This window comes from Myotis daubentonii, chromosome 6, assembly GCF_963259705.1.
Source record: "Myotis daubentonii chromosome 6, mMyoDau2.1, whole genome shotgun sequence".
NCBI classification, from domain to species: Eukaryota; Metazoa; Chordata; class Mammalia; order Chiroptera; family Vespertilionidae; genus Myotis; species Myotis daubentonii.
Window position 1 is genome coordinate 48,289,861 of NC_081845.1, and position 17,871 is coordinate 48,307,731.

A 17,871-nucleotide genomic window follows, 5' to 3' on the forward strand; every position below is an offset into this window, starting at 1 on the left:
GTTACAATGTATAATGATGGATATTAACTAGACTTATTGTGATATCGTTTCAAATATATACATGTTATTATAATGAACATCTGAAACAAATATGTCATAAGTCAATCATATCTCAATAAAAATTTAAAATACATGAAATAAAGTACCTTTAGATTGTATTTATGAGCTTTATCCAAAATAGTTGGTACCAAGTCATCAGTAGGTACTCCATTCTCATCATGTGAATCAGGTGGGTACCAGGAAAGGACTAATACACCTAACAGAAAAGACCAAAAAGAAAAAAATGAACACAGAAACAAGAATGACTGCAGGTATTCTTTAAGAAAAAAAGGGGGGGGGGGGCACAATGAGAATTAAAGTTTTAACAAAAGAGAAATATCTTCCCTTAACATTGTTTTGTTACATTAGTTAGATACTACCTATGGCTATTAGATTACTTTGTATAATCAATTTTATGAACTCTTTCAGGCATCAGAATTGAATTAACAGGTTTTTATTTTTTTAAGCAAATTTTAGGTTTATAGAAAAACTGCACCCAAAGTACAGTATTCCCATATATGTACTCCCTGTTTACCCAACCCCTCTCCATCCCATATAGTTTCTATTATTATTAGCATCTTGTTTTAGTGTGGTACGTTTGTTAAAACTGATGAACTAATATTGATACATCATTATTAACTAAAGTCCACAGATTACAGTAGGGTTCACTCTTGAGTTGTACAGTTCTATGGCTTTTGATAAATACATGCTGTGTGACCACTATTACAGTATCATCTAGATTAGTTTTTCTGCTCTCAAAAAATCTGTGTGCTCCACCTATTTATCCCTCTTCTCTCCCCCTCAACTCCCTGAACCATAATTAATCTGTTTACTGTTTTTATGGCTTTGCTTTTTCCAGAATGTCATATAGGTGGACTGGCTTCTCACACTTAGCAATATGCATTTAAGGTTCACTTATGTGTTTTTATGGATTTATTGCTCATTCTTTTTATTGCTAAACTAGAGGCCCGGTGCATGGATTCGTGCACTAGTGGGGTCCCTCAGCCTGGCCTGCGGGATTGGGCCAAAACCTGCCCTCTGACATCCCCTAAGGAGTCCCGGATTGTGAGAGGGTGCAGGCCAGGCCAAGGGACCCCACTGGTACACAATTGGGGCCGGGGAGGGACCGCAGGAGAGCTCCAGTGCATGTCTGGCCCATCTTGCTCAGTCCCAATGGGCCAGACCCGAGCAGCAAGCTAACCTACCAGTTGGAGCGTCTGCCCCATGGTGGTCAGTGCACGTCATAGTGAGTGGTTGAGCGACCTTAGCATATCATTAGCATATTATGCTTTGATTGGTTGAATGGATGACAGGACAACCAGACACTTAGCATATTAGGCTTTTATTATATAGGATAGTATCCCATTGTAGAAATGTACCACACTTTATTCACCTACTGAAGGACATCTTGGTTGCTTCAAGTTTGGGACAATTATGAATAAAGGTGCTAAGACTTGGGGAAGATATTCTTTGTTCTTTGTTCTTCCTTATCCTGTTACTGTGCTTCAATTTCTTTATTGTATCCATTATCACCTCCACGTGTTTAATGCTATCCCATACTGTGCTTCACAATCCAATTTTATCTTTGTACAGTAAGTTTCCATTTAAGGCAGATAGCCTGATTTAAGTCTGCATGGATCAACTTCCAGGGAATAACTGCATTGCCCTGCCAAGGGGATTAACATCCCTCCCTCCCCCAAGTAGAAAGGACCAACTTTCCAGGGAATAACCATACAATACGAAGGTGGGGGTGGGGAAAGAATGAGTAAAAGAGATTTTTATGCTTAGGCACGTGCAGTAGAAATCAAATGACGAAGCAAAACTATTAGACCACTGCAGTAGAAGCCCAAATGGGACATAACAGCCTGGGAAAATCTGAGAAAAGGACTGGATAGGATAAGGGCACAGAACCTCAAAGACCAAGGAAAGGGATTGCATAGGGGGAGGACCCAGTATAAGCCACAAAGAATTAGAAAGAAGACTGGTTAGTTTGAAAGAAAGCTTATCCCTTCACAAGCCCAAAGTAATATGATCAAAGCTTATTAACAAATGCCAGGGGCTGGTTCCTTCACACCTTCTGTCTTCCCATTGCAGCCACCCGAGTGAAGCACAGTGCTGATCAGGCCAGAGGGCAGCCAGGAGCAGAGTCTATGTTGGACTACCAGAGCCAAGGTGATGGCAGTACAGTTCCGGATCCTGACCCTCTTGCCGGGTTGTGTACTTGTGCTGACCAGGCCCCAGACTTCTACAGCGAGATGGAGCTCAGCCACCTGGTCTTGGATGAGACATCGGGACCCTGGGGGCAGTCCTAGGTTTCCATTCCAATAAATACTGCCACTATTCAAGTCCTCCTATGCCTAAGTCTCCAAAATGCTTTTCTCACAACCCAGTGGAAGTATCCCATTTCCACTGGCAACACTATGGCATCTCGTCAACGTTATAACGAAAGACATAGAACAAACATTATTTGAGGACCTGCTGTATAGTGCAGAAGACTCACTCATGAGCTAGCTCTACATAAGTAGTATTCTGAGAACCAAGCCAACGATGATTGTAACCTGAGGACAGTTGGACCATTTACAATGGTAAATGAGTCCTTCATAGTCACCAGATTCCTGTAAAATACATCAACCAGGTATCGTTAATAAGTAATACCTATTACTATGTATTTCTACCTTTTCAATTGCTTAATGAAAAAGTAATACTCATTGAAATCCATTCATAGAATATTAGTATGTTAAATGCAGATCACATCATATTGATGGTGTCATCCCTCTAAAGAACTTATCAAAGGATGATCGTCAATATAACTGACACCCATTTTTCTCCCCATTAAGTTAAATAATCCATTGAAACAAGGTAATAGTTAAGAACACCAGATATGAAATTGACAGACTTGGAGAATCAAGTCCCAGTTATGTTATTTGACAGGTGTTTATTTTTATGTAAGTAATTTTACTTAAGTTTTCACATATGTAAAATGGGAATAAATTCATAACCTAAAAGTTTGTTTTAAAAAATATAAATCAGCCCTGGCCAGTATGGCTCAATTGGTTGTGGATTTGATTCCCATTCAGTGAACCCAGGTTGCAGGTTCAATCCCTGGCCAGGGTGCATTTGGGAGGCAGCCAGTCGAGGTCTCTCTCATATCATCAGTCTCTCCCCCCCCGCCCCCCCGGCTTTCTCCTGCTCTCTCCCCCCCCCTCCCTCCCTCCCTCCCTCCCTCCCTCCTTCCCTCCCACACTCTCCTTCCTCTCACTAAGATCAATTTTAAAAAAAGAACATATCCTGGGGTAAAGATTAAGAAAAAAAAATGTATATATGAAACATGCATCACATAGAGTAAGTCCCCCCAAAATTAATTACAAAAAACAATAATAAGAAAACAGTAAAATAGTAAATAAATTTGGATACTTTTAACTCCACAGAGCTTATGAAATCTTCTCTTACATTATAGGAAACTTACATATAGTGCCTCTTTAAAATATCACGAACATTCTTTCAAACTAAAGATTTATCTGAAAGGCAATTCCATTCCCAGACATAAACACTATTATCACAATACAGAATGACATGAAACATTACAAAGCACATAAAATTAAAAGGCAAACAAATAAGCAAGGAAAACAACTCACTGACAAGAGAAAGCAATCAATGAAACCAAATTCAGACAAGAAACAAATGCTGAAGTCATTAAACAGGGAGCATAAAATCACTATGATTACATGATAAAGGATCTAAAGGGAAAGACAGCCAATAGGTAAATTCAGGTGAAAACAGCAAAGATAAAAATTACAAGAATCAAACAGAAATGCTGCAAATGAAAATCCTATTAAGAGATGAAGAATACCTGCAACAGACTCAAAAATAGACTCAACAGTAGTGAGGAAAGAGGTAATTCTGGCAAGTCACAAAAAATTACCAAGATGAAATATAATGAGGAAAAATAATGGGTAAGAGAACACAAAACAACATACCCAATTGCTCTGGGATTAGTCAGACATAGAAGGACAAATAATGTAAGATATCTCTTATATGTGGAATCTAAAAAAACAACAAAGAAAGCTCAAAGATAAACAGAGTGGAATGGTGGTTACTAGCAGATGGAGAGTGGGGAATGGAAGATATGTTATTAAAGGCACATACTTGCAACTAGTATATAAATAAGACAACCTAGAGATCTAATATACAGTGAGTATAAACAACACTATTATAAACATTAAACTTGCTAGAAGACTAGATCTTAATTGTTCCTATCACTAGAATAAATAATAATTATGTGATGTGATAGAGAGGTTAACTAATGCGACAATAGCAATGTAAATGTATCAAATCAATATGCTATAAACCTTAAATTTACCAAATGTTAAATGCAATTATATCTCAATTAAAATGATGAGTATAATTCAATATTTAATAAGGAAATAAATTCTTTATTTACCAATGGGTTATGTCATTTTGTTTTTTTTTACTATCAAGGTGTTTTTTAATTTTCTCCTGCAGAAAATCTACCAAAGAAATATTTGCATCAATTTGACTGAAATTGTCAAAATTTAAGATAATTTGGGAAGAGATTAACCAATGAATTTATATGCATATAAGCATAGCCCATGGATAGATAATAGTGCAGGGAAGACCTGGGGAGGGGTGGGAGCAAGGTGGAGGGGGTTAATGGGGGAGGAAGGTGAACATCTGTAATACTGTCAACAATAAAGATAAATTTTAAAAATTTTAAATTGTATTGTTGACAATGTTTTATTTTGAAATGACTCATGTTCATACATATTATGTAGTAATATATAATTTACAGGGGGACTGGTCTTCATAAACACTAGATAGGCTTAGAACTAAATATGAACTGAAACTTTTTCTTAATCATAATAAACAGCCCAAATGTCCATCAAGATGAATGCAGAAACAAACTGCTAAATTGCTATAATCATTACAATGGAATACTATTCAGCAATAATAAAGTACTGATATCATTAACATAGGTAAATTTCAAAATAGCAGCTTGAGCAAAAGACCACACACACAAATGCTGAATAATTCTATTTTTATGTAGTAAGAGAACATTCACAACTTCTCTACAGTTACAGAAATGACATTCATAGATTTCTGGGGTGGAATGGTGGGGCTGAATAAGGGAATCATGAAAAGACTTGTTGGGCTAAAAAGTATTTTACTTCATGATGGGTGGTATTTAAACAGATGTACATCTTTGAAAAACATCATTGAGCTGTATACTTAAAGTGGAGAATTCATGGTCTCTTACATAAATAAATAATAAAATTCTAAAAGAGTAGTAAATTAGAAATCAGTAAAAATATATACATAAATCCTACAAAATTTTAAAATTAAACATAAAGTAGTGTTAAAAGGCGGTTTCTGCCCTTGGTGTGGTTCAGTGGTTAGCGTGTCACTCTATGCACGGAAGGATTGTAGATTTGATTCCCGGTCAAGAACATGTACCTGGGTTGCAGATTCTATCCCTGGCCCTGGTCAACCAATCGATGTGTCTGTCTCACATTGATGTTTCTCTCTTTCTCTCCCCGCTCCCTTCTACTCTCTCTAAAAATCAATTAAAAAATATATCCTTGGGTTAGGATTAAAAAAAAAAAAAGTGGTTTTCTGGATGTTTAAGAACATATATAGTTTAATTTGAAGTTCGTAAGTCTACACTTTAATAATGTGAAGATTAGTAACTTAATTTTCTACAAGAATTATATATTTTACACTCATACACACACAATAAAATAAAATAATTACCAATTGAAGCTGAGTATATTTGTTTCATGTGAGTTTCGATGACAGAAGGATCCCGAGAGCTGTAAGTTCCCAACTCAGGGTAAAAGCTGGAGCCAATATCATCAGGAGGTTTGTGTTTCCCTTGTGGATAATTCTTGTTTATTCTAGGGTCCCAATGCTTCAGCATTGAATGGTTCCAATGTATGTATTTACCATCAAATTGTGGATTTCCATACCAACTGTAATAAAATACATGTAAATAATAATTCAGAGGTGGCAGTTCTTCCAGGTAAGGTTCAGATGCTTTGGGAAGTTTCACAGTAAATTCAACATTTTTTAAATTCTTGGTATTTGTTTCACTGTTGATTGTGTCACTCAATTCGGAATCAAAAATTTTCCCCAAGCGAGGAATTTGTTGACGAACTTCTGGAAGAAGATCAAGTCCAAAAGGAGCTCCAAAAATACCTTTATTTGGTCTCAACATTTTTAAACCCATCATCACAGAAAAAATAAATAGAATAAAAAGTGACAAAATGATGCAAGTCCTTCTTCGAAACTTTGCCATGATGACATACTTTAAACTCCAAAATGATAAATGTTTAGCTGTAATTTATTGAAAAACAGTAATTAGTAAGTGGTATTATTAATATTTTCCAATGTATTAAAAAATGAAAACTCAAATGCACAAAGTTTATTACACTGAAAAAATTTAACAGTGCATTAGGGTATTAATTATATCAAATATTTATGTCTACAACAGAATCTATATATGGCTAGACTAAATGCAGTATTTGGAAATACCATAATTATATTTTGTCAGATAAACATTTTGAAAATATTATTTAAAAAAACAAATATATTTTTCATCATTTGGGAAGATTTTACAAATACTGATTATAAATAAAACATTCTATGTATAGGGACTAAAACTTTCTAAATATAAAGTTAAGGTTCATAGTTTAAAAAAAGAAATACTTGTGAGATTTTCAAGGAACTAATTTTTTCAACAAAAAATAATTATTTCACAAGAAGGAAGTAATCACCCATTTTAAATGACATTTATTATGGAAGAGAATGAGATAAAAAAATTTAAATGATCACAAATTAGATTCCTGATTTTTAAAAATATTTTTACTTTATAACTTTGAAAATCATATTGCACAGAGATTATAAAATTAACTTACAACTTTTTAAAAAATATATATTTTATTGATTTTTTTTACACAGAGGAAGGGAGAGGGATAGAGAGTTAGAAACATCGATGAGAGAGAAGCATCGATCAGCTGCCTCCTGCAAGCCCCACACTGGATATTGAGCCTACAACCGGGCATGTGCCCTAATGGGGAATGGAACTGTGATCTCCTGGTTCACAGATTGATGCTCCACTACTGGGCCAAGTCAGCTGGGCGACATTCACTTTTTTATTGTCATCAAATTATTTTCTATTTAAATTTGTTCTGTTGCATCGCTTTGCCTTTCTTCTGCAGGAAGTTCTACTTTCTTTTGAATTTTTGCTGAATTTTCCCAAATGCACTTTCTTTTTCACCTCTTCATTTTACTTTGATTTTTAAGTTTCTCTTTACCATTTCTCACAAGGATTTATCTGTTGTGCTTGTCTTCTAGTCTTCATTTATGAAATCATTTATGAAGCTTTTATTCTAATTATTTTCTGATTAATATTACATTTCTGAGTTTTCATATTTGTAATTTACTTATCCATTCATACATCATTAATTATTTTGTTTGCTTTAACTTAAATATTAGGGTACAGTTGTCAGATGTTTTGTGAGCACATCTCCAGCATGCTTTCAGTGTTTACAAGTATGATAACTTTTTGCCTATAATTACTTTTTATGGGATTTGACTGCAATCATTTTCTGTTGCTAAAGGCAGCAGGTCCTCAAATAACTTCATTTTGTTAAATGCTCTTTTGTTACAATGTTGACGAGATTAGGGTAAAATTGGTTTTGTTAAAAATTGTTTTGCTTATAGTCACAGAACCTATTGAGAACATATGTGAGAACGTATGAAATAATTTCCCCTTAATTTTTGGAAATAAATGTTGAATTGTGATAGTTTTTCCAGCCTCACAGCTCAACAGAGATCATTTTTCTGCTGCTTATGTGAAGTCTTCATATGGCCTAAAATTTTTCTGAGATCAGTTGGTTTTTTTTTCCATTCCCATAATTATCTGGAAGTTTTTATTTCCTTCACTTCTATTTTGTTCCCACCTTAATCAATTTGAAAATTATTTCCAGACCTTACTCTTCAATATGGAGTTTTATCCTGAACAAATTTCAGCAACTTAAGGTTTTAAGGGTTCTTGAAACCAAGATGCTGTAGCCCCTTCAAATATGACTTCAAACTCCACATTGCAGCACTATTCTCAAATTGGAATGTCAATCTTTCCTAAAATATATACATTTAGAGAATGAGGAAAATGAAAGACAGTTTAGAAGTAACTATTCAGACTGAAAAGACAAAAGGAGGTAAGTTAAAAAAAATTAAAGAAATACATGTGACATAAAATTCTAACATGTGAATAATGTATTCCAAAATGGAATCTATCTTCTCTCTTACTTCCTTGAACATTTTAATCCCATTTATATAAAGAGCAACTCTAATAACCTGAATTTGGATCTTAATGATTCTATTACTATTGCCTGTTTAATATTTTTTTGCTTATTTGTTTGTTTCTCTCTTAATATCTGGACACTCACTATCTTTTTTTTTTGTAAGCTAGGTTTATTTTTATTGAATGCTGTATAAAAATTTTTAGAGACAACTCTCTATATATTATTTTCCTTTGAGAAATCTTATTTTTTGCTTCGTAGTCTGCTAGAGTAGAGAATTATCTTAATCTAATCACAAACTGAAATCTTCAAAATTGGGCTTAAGTCCCTATGAATATTTGTTCTATTTCTGATTCATCCTTACTCAATAACAACCACAAGTTCCAAAATCAAAGCATGCGTCTTTCATGGATTTGGAAGGATCCTCAATTTCAACTTTGTTCCCCAAAGAGTCCTAAAACTGCCCAAAACAGTTCATTTTCTCAACTGCCACATTCTACTTATGATCTCTGCTTCTCTGCTGCTACTTTTGAATCAGGGGTTTTAAACCCCAACTCTTTTGGACCCAAATCTCCCAAGGAATAATGCAACTTATAAGGCTCAGAATCATTCAAATGATTAAATAAATAATCCCACCTGAATTTGCTTATAACCCTGAGTATAGTGATAGGCTTTATAACTTACTAGAGGCCCAGTGCACAAAAATTTGTGCACTTGGGGCAGGGGGTTCCCTCAGCCCGGCCTGTGCCCTCTCGCAGTCTGGGACCCCTCAGGGGATGACCACCTGCTGGCTTAGGCCCGCTCCCCAGGGGATTGGGCCTAAGCTGGGAATAAGACATCCCTCTGGCAGCCCATGGGTCCTCGAGGAATGTCCACTTGCCAGCGGGGAGCAGGCCTAAGCTGCAGTCGGACATCCTTAGCGCTGCTTGGGAGGCGGGAGAGGCTCCCACCACCACCGCTATACTGGCAGCCATCAGCCTGGCTTGTGGCTGAGCAGAGCTCCCCCTGTGGGAGCGCACTGACCACCAGGGGGCAGCTCCTGCACTGAGCGTCTGTCCCCTGGTGGTCAGTGTGTGTCATAGTGAACAGTGAATCCCAGTCTCTCTGCTGTTAGGGTGAATTTGCATATTACCCTTTTATTATATAGGATAGAGGCCAGGTGCACGGGTGGGGGCTGGCTGGTTTGCCCTGAAGGGTGTCTAGGATCAGGGTGGAGGTCCCGCTGGGGTGCCTGGCCAGCCTGGGTGAGGGGCTGATGGGTGTTTGCAGCTGGTCACAACCCCTTCAGGGTGGGGGTCCCCACTGGGGTGCCTGGCCAGCCTGGGTGAGGGGCTGATGGCTGTTTTCAGGCTGGCCAAGCCCCCCCCAGCGACGGAAGCTCCCAGCCTCTCCTTTTTTACTTTTTTTTTTTAATTCTGGGATTTATTTACCTTCTGTAATTGAAACTTTGTTGCTTTGAGTTGAGCTCAGAGCCGCTCGCGGCAGGTGGAAGGGAAGCCTCCTGCTCGCTCCAGCTCCGTGGCCATGGCCGGCTGAAAGCAGGTATCTGGGGTTTACTTATCTTCTATAATTGAAACTTTGTTGCTTTGAGTGGAGCTCAGAGCCGGCCTCGGCAGACGGGAAGTTGGCTTCCTCCATCATTGGGGCAACCAAGCCTCCTGCTCCCTCCAGCTCTGTGGCTGCCGTCATCTTGGTTGGATTAATTTGCATATAGTCGCTCTGATTGGCTGGTGGGCACGGCTTAAGTCATAGCAAAAGTACAGTCAATTTGCATGTTTGTCTTTTATTAGTGTAGAGGACTCAAAATTCAGAAGGCATAAAGGACAGTAACTACATAAAATCTTAAAAAATATATACAGAGTGTCCCAAAATGTATACACACTTTGAATAATTTTTAATTCCAATGAGTTAAATCTGAAAAGAAAGAAACATCAATTGAGCTATCAAAAAATGTATGGGGGACATCCTAACTATCAGAAAACTATAAAGGACAATTGGCAAACTGAGTGAAGATATATTTGCAAGACCTGCCTCACCCAAAATTAGAAAAATACAAATTAAAACTACAAAGATACCATTTCTTACGTAACACATTGGAAAAAAGAAAGCATGAAAATACATCCTGTTCCAAGAGAGTGAGAAAACAAGCACTCCATATATTGCCAGTGAAGGCAAATTGGTGCAACCTTTTCGGGAATTTGGCAATATCTAACAAAATTACACATCCATTTACTTTTTGAGTCACCAATCCTACTTCATAGAATTTAGCTTGAAAATACACAAACAATAGTAAATAAATTCACATACGGCTTTATTTGTAATTGTATTGATTGACATATTCAGTGGGAAAAAATGAGGAAGAGATTCCTGAAATCCCATAAAGTGTTTTTCTGGGTATACTGCTAACTGAACAAAGCCAAATGCAAATAGAAAGTATACATTTCTCATGAGCAAAGGAAACACAAAGACTAAACAAGACTTTAATTAGGCTGATTATTTAAAAGGGGTAAGGAGGAACAAGGTGGAAAATATGGAGGGGATGAAAATGAAATAGAAGGGCTAGGAAATGAAAGACTCTTCTCTGACTATACCTTTTTGCAGTCTTATTTTTTGAGCCATTTTATATTTAGCACACTTAAAACAAACAAACGTATCTAATATTAAATGTTGAACTCCAGTTAGTAAGTTGTTTTTTTGCAATGGTATTGGTTAGCAATTCTTGAAGTACTTACTGTGTATTCTAGAAGTAAGCAAATAAGCAATATATGCTGGAAAATAGGGCCCAGAATTTTCACTGACAACAACAACAAAAAAGTGAGCTATAAAAAAGTAGGAGACTAGAATAAAAACTGTGTTGTTAGACTGTAATTGGATGGATGTGGGGCTTTTACCATCAATATATAGGTGTAGGGGTGTGTGTGTGTGTACATATAAATATATTCACATTATTTCCTAGCTCTGACCACTGAGAGTGTCTAGAACCAAAGTAACATCAGCAGCAATTAACACATCTGACGCCAAGATTTTGGTTTTTAAGTACCCTTCTCTACTTAAAAGAACCAGGTTCTGTGGAGAAATGTTGATTCTAAGACTGTGGATGGAAATTTATAAGGTAAGCCTAGAAAGTAGGGAAGTACACAAAAAATGTAGGATGTATATCCGTAGGACACAGGAGCCAGCTTGACGGGACAACCACTGCCTAAATCTGGGACAATTTCAGCATCAAAATAAGGAATAAGAATAAACTAAGGCATTAAGATAAAGTGAGAACTACTGAATCTTTATTTTTTAAAAGGTAAAAATAAATGGAATAAAGTAGACTCATATTAGAAAGTCAACAAATAAATTTAGATGGAATAATGGAATTAGAATATCACCATTTGGCAACTACCATAACAATTATTATCAGGCAAGAGTCATCAATGGATATTAAATGAGGGAGAAAAAGTTTGATGAGAAACAGGATATCTCCCCAAAAGATATCTAATTAACTACAAAGGGAAAATAGTAACTTAACAGTACAGAACCTAGCAGACACCACGTTATTAGACAAGTAATCAAAATTAAGTTCTTCAGTTAATTTTGGAAGGAGATATCATGAATCTCCTGAGAGAATGTCTTAAGGACACAGAATCACTGCTGTGGTATTTGTCAAAATTTAATCTGGATCTAAGCATGAGGAAACATCAAACATGTTAGACACACACACACAGATCTATGTATATTTATATGTGCACACATAGGTGCACACATGCATACAATTACATATATGTAATTGTAAACAATGTACTATGTAAGTGTGTACGTGTATAATGATAAAGCAAATGTGGTAAAATATTACCATTTGATGAATCTTCAGAAAAAAGCAAAGGAGAACTGTTAGTTCTTTGTATTATTTTTGAAACTTTTCTTTAAGTCTAAACATGTTTGAAAATTAAAAAGGAAAAATAAAGAAAGCAAACTGGAGGACATACACTGTTAACCTAATACCTGCTTATTTCTGGGAAGGTCCAACTCATGTACTCTTTCAAGCTCTGCACTGAGGGACTCCAGGGAGTGAAATTCCTACCTATGGAATGTGGCAGTCCTATAGATAAGAATAAAGGAATGATATAACTATTTGTGGCTACCTGTGATTTGTTGTCCTTAAATTTCCATGAAGTAGAAAAAAATTATGAATATAACATTATCTCAATTATATTAAAGATACACACAGAGGGAGAAAATAAGGTAAATAGGTATAATGATTACCTCTGGGTGAGAAAATACAGTTATGTTTTCTTACTCTGTCTTCTAAAATGAAAGCAATCCTTTTAAGAAAAGTTTGGGGCAGATATTTTATAAGGAAATAATCAATGGTAATGAATATTGATGAGTCACAGAGGATGGAGAAATAACTACTGAATTTAGAAATCAGCAAGACATTGAATTCTGAGACGTTGACTAGCTCAGTGGTGAAATGCATGAGAGTCAGGATATATAATGGAGAGAATATTGATCTTGGAATGGAAGAATCAGTCATGTTGATTTAGTTGTGTGACCCTGAGTAAGTAACTTAATCTCTTCTTTCAAAAGAGAATGTTGCCTGTTTTACTTTCTGACAGTTGTTCTGTGAATCATGCAAGATAATGTATGTGAAAGAAAGTATAAAAGGGTAATGTTTTAATCAATTGGTAAGTACCAATTGGATTTAAAAATAAAAAGGAAAGAAATATAGGCAACATAGTTGATTTTTAAAATATTTGTTATATAAACTTCTCAGATCTACATATGAACATAAAACACAAAAAAAAATCCATTTATGAAAGTTGATGCTTTTTTTCCCCTCTTGCCTGTCAATGTAATTTCTTAAACTGGACCCTGTCTTTTTTTTTTTTTTTTTTTACATTCACTTAAAAAAAGTTATCACATCATTATAGATGATCCACTGGTTCTATCCCAACCTTCATATCTCAAATAACAGTAAGTCATCTCAACCATAAGCAAGGCAGCAAGTCATTGTGATTAAAAGTATGGGCTCTGCAGTTCAGATGCCCAGGTTCAAATTCCAGTTGTATCCTTTTTAGCTATTTCACCTACACAAGTGAACTGACCTTTCCCTGCCTTTTTTTTTTTTTTTCATCTGTACGAGTTATCACTTCACTCAGGATTTTTGTGTGGATAAAATAAGTTAACATTATAAAATTCTTAGAATCTTTCTGGCTTATGTTACACTGAATAAATATGAATAAGCATTTATGATGACAATGCCTACTATCAAAGCTGGGTGTCTGGCAAAAAATTAAAAACTAAAACATGATTTATTCTCTTTAAATGCCTATTGTTTATATGGCTAACTTTTAAAATACTACTTATTCTTCAAGATGAAATGTTGCCTCTTCTTGATACCTCTAATGGTTCCAGAGAGAAAAGCACTCACTTTCTCACATATTCTATTGTTACAGCGTTACCTGCTTTTTAAATTGGCATTTAAAAAAATGTATTGCATCATGTTATTTATTTACATGTATTATATTCCCTACTACATTGCTCCTTAAAGTCCAGAAATGGAATCCTTACCTCTACAGTCTAGTAGAGCCCAATATATCTTTCACATAGTTAGTGACTATTAAGTGTTCAGCTTAAACAATTTAATTTCTGGCCTTTTTGCTCTGATACTGGTATATATTTGGGTAATATGTGTATAGACAGATTCTACTGACTATACATATACTTAATATGTTTATAGTCTATAGTGAACTGATTATACAGGGAGAATCATAGGTATACAGATCCAAAAATTTTAAAAATCAATTTTAATAAAAATCATGTCCAGCCCTAATCAGTTTGGCTAAGTGGATAGAGCATCAGCCTGTAGACTGAAGGGTCCCAGGTTCGATTCCGGTCAAGGGCATGTACCTTGGTTGCAGGCACATCCCCAGTAGGGAGTGTGCAGGAGGCAGCTGAATCGATGTTTCTCTCTCATTGATGTTTCTAACTCTCTATCCCACTCCCTTCCTCTCTGTAAAAAATCAATAAAATATGTTTTAAAAAAAATTATGTCCAACATAGCAAAACCACAATGACCCTTGGGATGCCTAACAGGTGTAATAATCTCACAGGAAAGGTATATAGGAACTACTTATTTGGGTTCAACAAAAGTTTCAGAAGTCACTTAAGAGAAAAAACAAAAATCCTGCAAGTTAATTATAGATGTATAGGTTCTCAAAGCAGGAACCTACTCCAGGTGTTGGCTATTGAAAATCTGTTATCTGCAAAGGACAGTTCACATTACATCAAAGAATCTTTCTAAACTTTATGGTTTCTATATTTGTGTGTTGTGCTTTTAATCTTTGAAGTGCTAGTTTTTGACTTGGAGGTTTAGTGAGGTCCAAGGGATCCAGAAGCCGTATGATTTAACTATTATATCAGAAAGTATTTACTGTTATCTTGTTACTCAGAAAAGCCCCAAAATTTCACCTTTTAATGATCTATTACACCGACTTCTGCTGCTTTTCTTATTTTAGTATTGCTTTCTTCTAATTTTACTTTCTATGAAGCCACTAGAGATACACCAGTACTGTAAGACAACCTGGAACTTTCAAAATCAGTTTCAGGACCAAGGCTTCCTGCCCAGGTGGGCAGGTCGGTTTTAAGTAGACACTTGCACCCTCTGGCTAACAAAAATTCAGTTAAGCGTAATCTCATCCTTTTGTTTTAATCTTCACAACCATCTATGAAGTTAACGCTATTTTACAGCTGATGTAACTACTGTACAGAGCCGCCTTTGATAACTTTGTCAGCTAGCAAACGGCAACCACCCGCCTGAGGTTAAGCAACTAGCAAGGCGCAGGGCAAGTCTGGCTCCAGAACTCAAGCTTTTGCCCTCAGCCATTCCACCTTCCTACAACATCAGCCACATCAAGTTTACAGAATATAACACTGCTGACGTGTGACCATATTTTCATTAAACAGTGATTAACTGTTACCTCCTCAAAAATGGTAGCCCAAATTTAATCTCAAAACAGCTTATTTTCTGATCATACACTTACTATTCATCTCATGACTAATGTTTTAGGCGTGGAGCCTGAAAAATCCCAATATTCACTGCACTCAAGGGCTTACCTATAGCTTAATATTAATAGAGTAACAGCATGAAAATGATTTGCAATGTGGCATGTCATTACCAATCTCTAAATTTTATTTTGTATTAATAGTTCCAACTATTGTCTAAATATGTTAACATAACCCATTTCAGTCCCTCTTGTCTTTTTTATTTTAAGTTCATATAACGGTATCCTCCCTTGCTTTTTTTTTTTTTTTTAATCACTTCTACATTTTCCCTTAACAGCTATCTGTAGAGTCTTGCAATAATAAAACCAAAACAAACTATCCTAACTGCCTGAATTTCAATTCCCTCTTTTGGAAAATGAAAAAAGACACCAATCCACCACAGTTGCACCCTGAGACCTAGCAAATATAAGTCTACGATGACAGTGCCCAACATGTTAACAGGTGAATGGAAAAAAAAACATGTCTGTGGGGCCTCGCCATCCTAGCTGCCCGCTCCCGACGCCTAAAAGCACAGCGAGACGGGCGACCGCGACTTCCCGCCGCAGCCCGAACCCGAACCGGGCAGGCCCGGCTCCCGCCGGCCGCCGGCTGGGGGTACGGGACGAGGTGTGGACCCGGGTTCCTCACCCCCCAGTTCCCAGTGTGCTTCGGACGGGAAGGAAAAGCCGAGGCAAGTGAGGTTCCATTCCCAAGTGGCGGAGAGGACCCCGACGGGGTGGGGAGAAAGCAATAAAACCAACCCAGGCACAAAAACGGGGTCCGAGGGACACAGCGCGGTGGCCCGGGTCCGAGGCCCGCAGCTCCCACCGCCCGCCGCCGGCCCGGGGTGCAGGGAGCGGCGAGCAGATTGGCTGGCGAACCAGCGCGCAGGCGCAGGCACTGGACACCCCCCCCCCACCCCGTGCCTGCCGCACCCGCGTGTGCGGGGCCCCGACTCCCCAGGTTACTCACCGGGGCCTGGGAATCCGGCCACCGGCGGAGGTTCCGCTGGCCGAGCTGTCGAGGTTGGGAGGCGAGCGAGAGGGTGCCTGCGGCCCCCGGCGGCTAGGCCAACCTGCCCCGCCTCCGAACGGGCGCGCGCAGAGCGTTCCGGGAGCCGGGGGCGGGGCTTGCTGCGGGGCGGGGCTTGCTGAGAAGGCGGGGCTTATCGGGGGCGGGGCTTGCTGAGGGGACGGGCTCTGGTTCCCCTGGCAAAGGCCCTTCTGGCTGTGCGGGTGGGGAGGGAAGCGGATGAGAGTGGAGAGCTTTTTAGTGTGTCCTGAGCTAATAGTGGAGAAAATGTGGCAATGCAGTCAGGCTGGATTGCTGTCCTCTTCCTCCATGGATAGATGACCTGCCCCTCTCTCTCTGAGAAACTGGTCCTCCAAGGTTCCACTGGGAAGCGCTCACCAATACCTGTCAGCTGATTTTGATAAAGTAACAGGAGTTGCAAATTTGTATTTGCGTTTAAGTCTAGTACAGTGGTTATTTTCAACCTTTTTAAATTAAGGAACCCCGTTGTGTTTAATGGAGCTTTACTTGGAAGGCCAAAGTAGACAGATAAAGGTGACATTTTTAATTTGCAAAGTATTATATAACCTCACCTTTGTATTGAAATATTTATACAGGTAATTGAGAACAGTGAGGAAGGTGTGAAGAAAAAGAACTTTTGAAATAGCGGTTACAGCTGAAGGTTCCTTCTTACATCAGCCTCAGAAGCCAAGAGAATTCTCTGTTTGGTTCCATAGTAACAAGGAAATCCTGACTCACAGTTTAGAACTTACTGATGTACTCAATTTGCTCTCCTTAAAATCTCACTGAATTTTTTAAACACATATTAATTGTGAAGTATACATATATAAATTATCCCATATTTGCACATTTTAAAGAATAATAAAAAGAATATCCAGGTATCACTTCGGAGCTGAAGATACAGAAAAATACCAGTATTTTTAAAGCCTTTTAGGAAGGCCTCTCCTTAAGTATCTCTTTCTCTCCCACCATTATGCTGAATTTTATATTACTCATCCCCTTACTTTAAAAAAAGTTATATATATGATTCCATAAAAATATAGTTATCCTGGTGTTGTATTTTATATAATGAATCATACTCTTCTTTTTTCACTACACTCTGAGGTTTTGAGATTCATCTATACTTAAATCCATTTCACATGAGCTAAGCTGGCACATCATTATCCCTGACACCTGCTGTGGTTAGATTCAAAACTTTTGCCTGGAAATAGTCTCTTTTAATTTGCATTTTCCCCCTTGCTATCTGGGTTGTGCATGTTTGTGTATGCTAGTGGCTATTTGTGCTTCTGTGAAATGCCTGTTCTCAATTCTTGATTCATTTTTAATTGGCTTCTTTGCTTTTGAAAATTAATTTATACATAATTATGTATTTTAAAAGTTTACATATGGGTGGTGGTACACAATGTGATATATAGATCATATATCATAGCAATGTACACTTGAAACC

General features: G+C 37.4%; 1 protein-coding gene across 2 annotated transcripts in view; it reads right to left on the minus strand.

The window, feature by feature from the left end:
- Positions 1 to 16,520, minus strand: part of MANEA (mannosidase endo-alpha) — a 43,285-nt gene extending 26,765 nt beyond the window's left edge. Inside the window, exons 1-3 of one of the 2 annotated variants that reach the window (XM_059700907.1) lie at positions 16,365 to 16,520; positions 5,809 to 6,390; positions 147 to 256 (exon numbers count right to left, since the gene is read on the minus strand). In XM_059700907.1, coding sequence (XP_059556890.1) covers positions 147 to 256; positions 5,809 to 6,352 — 654 coding nt within the window. In that variant the 5' untranslated portion in view covers positions 6,353 to 6,390; positions 16,365 to 16,520. Of the gene's footprint in view, positions 1 to 146; positions 257 to 5,808; positions 6,391 to 12,350; positions 12,435 to 16,364 lie in introns of those variants that run through there. The other variant, XM_059700905.1, reaches the window with a different exon arrangement.
- Positions 16,521 to 17,871: the final 1,351 nt, after the last annotated feature.